The 4,809-nt window shown below is 36.1% G+C and overlaps 1 protein-coding gene across 1 annotated transcript; it reads left to right on the plus strand.

The window, feature by feature from the left end:
- The first annotated feature begins 2,976 nt into the window (after positions 1 to 2,976).
- Positions 2,977 to 3,813, plus strand: LOC145089944 (uncharacterized). Its single transcript, XM_079028321.1, has one exon. The coding sequence runs from the start codon at positions 2,977 to 2,979 to the stop codon at positions 3,811 to 3,813; it is 837 nt and encodes a 278-aa protein (XP_078884447.1).
- Positions 3,814 to 4,809: the final 996 nt, after the last annotated feature.

A 4,809-nucleotide genomic window follows, 5' to 3' on the forward strand; every position in this document is an offset into this window, starting at 1 on the left:
AATTCAATTCAAATTTTGGAAATATAAAATTTTTATATGATTTTTATTATGTTTATTTTGCTTAACAAATTAATTCATAATTACTTACAATCGACAACATCTTGGTTTTTTTTTTTTTTTTTTACATTTAATATTTTTTATTTATATAGAAATATTAAATATACCGACCATTATTTCCACGGGTTATAACATAGTTTTGTTTAAAGTATTTAAAAATAAAGTTAATTTATGTTTAAATTTCATAGACTTCAATCTTAAATAAGCTAGCGTTTAAAAACAAAAAACTAACTTTTATTTTGTTCCTTTTTCTATATTTTATAGAAAATGATTTTCGTTTTACACTAATATATTCAAAATGTACTTCAATCAGTGTTGTAAAAATCCCGATTAGGTCCCGATTAATCTCTGATTAATCCCTAGGCTCTACTTGACCGATTAACAAACGCCTAGCGATTCCATGCATACAAAATGACTGAAACAGTAGAATCCGATGAAATTTTAACACTTTGAAGAAGTTATATCTCAATAGAAAATGTTTGAGGTATGATTAGTATAGTATTTATCATATTAACCTATTTTGTTATGATATTAGTGGTATTTATGAACTTTTATATGATATTAGTCATATTTAATTTCTAAAATCTAACAAATTAGCAATTAATGTTCCCCGATTAATCCCTCGATTAATCTCTGCCTAACCGATTAATCCCTTGACCCCAGTCCACTGACTAGCTAACGTCGAACGATTTTTACAACCTTGACTTCAATAAATAATAAATAAAAATAGAACTCAAGAATCAAAATCAATGCTTAATGATTTAATTAGAAGTGGACAAACGATATAATATAGTTGTCAAATCTTATGAAAAAAATTATCATGAACCCTAATTATCTTTATATTCTAGTATTAATATTAATTAAGAATTATATGATCAAATTGGTATGTAATAAATTTGGAGTTGAATGTTTGTGCAACTATAATTAGAAAATATGCCATCAAGGTATGCCAAGAAAGCTTGTTACCATGCTATAAAGCCTAGATTAGGCGGTCTTTCCCCCTTTTGTTTCACTTAATCACTCACTTCATCACCAAATACTCACTCACTTCATCACCAAATATGTCTTTCCCATTAAACATGTTAAGTCGAATGGACGGACGCAAGAAGGAGATGGAAGCAACTATCGATGGGTGGAGATCGCCCAAGATGGAATCATGTCAGTGTCACGTCGATGTTCGTATCAAATCTTCCACCGGAAGTAAAGATGGAAACCCTGAAAAAGTGTTTTGTAAACATGGTGAAGTGGTGTACGTATACATGGCATTAAAGAAGGATGTGAAATGAAAAACTTTCGCTTTTGTAAGATTCAAAAGAGTGGATGACAAAACTGAATTGGAGAGAGCCTACAAGGAATAAAGATTGGCACCAGAATGTTAGATGTAAGCATTGCAAGGTTCGAAAGGAAACTCGATAATAGCGTTTTTTCAAGAATCCGAAACAACTCAAGTAGGAACCATAATCAATTCGCTAAGGTGAAAACTTTCATGACCAGAGAAAACAGATCATTTGTTGAAGTTGCGGCTGGTAGTAGTAAGCCTTTTGGTATTCCACCACTTCCTCCTAAGCTGAAATCTATCCCTATTAAACTCTCTGATGCCTCCCCACTTTGTGGCTGGGTCAAATTTAAACATACCCTGATTGGTGAACTACATAGTGTTGATCACTTAGAGAAGGCCCCATACTCTTTTAAAAATTGTGATGGCTTCGACTGTGACATAAAATACCTTGGAGGATTGAAAATTGGGGTCAAGCTCATGAATGACAAAAGCATTGATGCCTTTTTGAAAGGATGGACGAAATGGGTTAGCAGAGTTTATAGTGGTGACATAGCGACAATCAGTGTTGATAGAATAGCATGGATAAAAGTTTGGGCCTCCCTTCGGAACTGTGGTCCGAGGAGAATTTCACGACGATTGTTGAATCTGTTGGTAAAGTAATTACTCCTTGTGAGGTGGACCAATCAATGGTAAATTTATCCTTCGGTAAAGTGAGCATCTTAACTAAATCCTTATCAACTGTATCCAAAGACCTTCACGTTGAAGTTAATGGGAAAATCACTAAAATCAGAATTGATGAAGTTGATACAGACTGGGTTCCAATAAAATATTCAGCTAAGGGCTCCACTTCCGACGAGGAGGATGATAACGAAGAGGAAGATGATAGTGAGGATTATACATCTGATACGGTCCCAATGGATAACAATAATGATGGAGAGTTGGATGATGGGGAATTCATAATCGCAGGCGTTGATGCACTTAATGGTTCTGTCGTGAATAATTCAAACTCATATGATAAGATTCGATCACCGGAGGTGACGTCATCACCGACGAATGTGGAAATGCATGAATATGACTTGGAAGAAAGAAAAGAAACGTTTAAGGAAGCCTAAGAGGCAGGCATGGGTGTATTCATGAATAAGAATGCATGGGTGGAAACTGAAGGATAAAATAATAATGACAACAACAATAATGAGGAGAATGATGAAACATTGAATAATCCCTCGAATTTCAACATGGAGAAAAAACAATGTGGGTCCACCACGAGTAACTAATGGACTCTTACATAATCTAGCAGTATCTGGTTGCTTTGGGCCATTTCCAAATCATATGGTCCTTAATGAAAATCAGATGGATGCCTTGTTTGATGGAGCCCATGACAAACGGAGAAGGCTTGCAAGATACCCAATTGACGTCCCTATTTCATCCTCCTCCCAATCAAAATTTGACCTTAACCAATAACCAATTCCTTCTCAAGTTCCTCTACCAGATTCTGATACTGATTCCCCACCCCCTTCGATGGAGGTCAGAAACACAGTTGTAATTGGAAAGATGTTGGGCTTTGATGTGGATGAGGAAAATCTGGTGCTCAAAGAGGTACTTGGTGATGAAGGTGAGAACCACGATCCAAGATGAACATAATGTCTCTTAATATTAGAGGCATGGGAGAGAAGCATAAAATCGATTGGGTCCGGAGATTACGTTATAAGAACAGATTATGCATGGTGGGTATTCAAGAATCAAAATTGGAAGAATCCTCACTACCTCTCAATGTCGAGAACTTTGGGGGAGATTCAGACTTTGGCTTCGAGCAAGTGTTTACAACTGGAAGATCTGGTGGTATCGTTTCTATATGGGTTAGTAAAATGTATTCGGTGACAGAATCTATCAAGTCTAGATATTTCATCGTGACATTGGGGAATTTCGTTGGTATTAATGGTCTAACCGGTATTATCAACGTATATGGACCTAAATTGGAGACCGAAAAATCTAAAGTATGGGGAGATTTATTAGCACTAAAACAATCCAAATCTGCAACTTGGATCATAATGGGATATTTTAACGTGGTTCGCAGACCTGATGAAAGAATCAACTCGATATTTTGCCCCCAAAATGCGAATGACTTCAAGGAATTCATTCGTAATGGCGAGTTCACTGATATGAGGATGGGTGGTCAAAAATTCACGTATTTCAAGACCCAGGGGGCCAAACTAAGTAAGCTAGATCGATTCCTAGTCTGCAACAAATTTTTATCGGCTTTTCCACTTGCTTCTTGTTTTGTGATGGAGAAAGACTTATATGACCATTCCCTGATCATTTTAAGAGCTTGTTGTGATGATTTTGGCCCACCTTCTTTCAAATTATTTAATTCATGGCTTCTGAAAGAAGGATTTGACATGACTGTCTGGAAAGCTTGTGTTGAATTTGTGGGTTATGGAAACCCCGATATGATGTTCCTTAACAAACTCAAGCAGTAAAAAAAGCCATAAGATGTTGGAAATCTAATGCAATGAAGGAGGAAAACAAAGAAACGGAAGAACTAAAAAGGAGAATGGTTGGACTTGAATTGGTGGCAAAATCAAGATGCTTAACAGCAGCAGTGTTGGAAGAAAGTCCATTCGGTGGTGTTAAGTTAGCTGAACTTGCTAGAACCACAACATTAAAGTTAAAGCAAAGAGCCAGACTAAAATGGGAGGTGGAAGGTGATGAGAATTCATGATTCTTTCATGGATATGTGAACAATAGGAACCGGAAAAATCATATTCATGGAATTATGGCTAACGGTACGTGGACAACGGTGATCAATTTTACACAAAAGAACTTTCCTATGTGCACATGCAAACCTCAATACTTGGAACTAGGTTTCTCTATTGTACATGCAATTCATCCAAGATTTATAACCCTAGATCTAGCATACATATTACAAAACTATTTGAGAGAGGGGTGAGGCACAAAAAATCGGCTCTAGGGTTCTTAGAAAAACAGTGGCCAAAAATTGCATGCATAGGGTCCTATTTATACTGTGGGCAGCTAGGGTTTCAGTCAAAACCCTAATGGACAGCTTAAACCCTAAGTAGCCCATGGAACCTTCTGGAATAAAGGCCATGGACGAAAATATGATGGGATCCCATCATAATTTCGTTCACCCCTTTGATCCATTAGGTTTCCCACCCCAAAATTCAACTATCACACATTTGACAGTTTAAGTCCCCTTTATTCAATTAATCTCTTTTAGTCACCAAATTAATTCCTAATTAATTTATGACTAATATTAGTTAAATAATATGATTTCTCTTTTAATATATTATTATTATAATATATTAAAAAACCATAATATATTCTCTCTCTCTCTCTCTCTCTCTCTCTCCATAAATCACCCTGCCGAGTTGCTATGGTGAAGGCAACCCAAAAGGACCATGCACAACCGGGTCAAGTACTTACCAAATATAGTTACGGGCTTAGACACTAATCCA

The sequence above is a fragment of the Lactuca serriola genome, chromosome 2 (genome assembly GCF_051521515.1).
Source record: "Lactuca serriola cultivar US96UC23 chromosome 2, Lser_US96UC23_V15, whole genome shotgun sequence".
In the NCBI taxonomy this organism is placed as follows: Eukaryota; Viridiplantae; Streptophyta; class Magnoliopsida; order Asterales; family Asteraceae; genus Lactuca; species Lactuca serriola.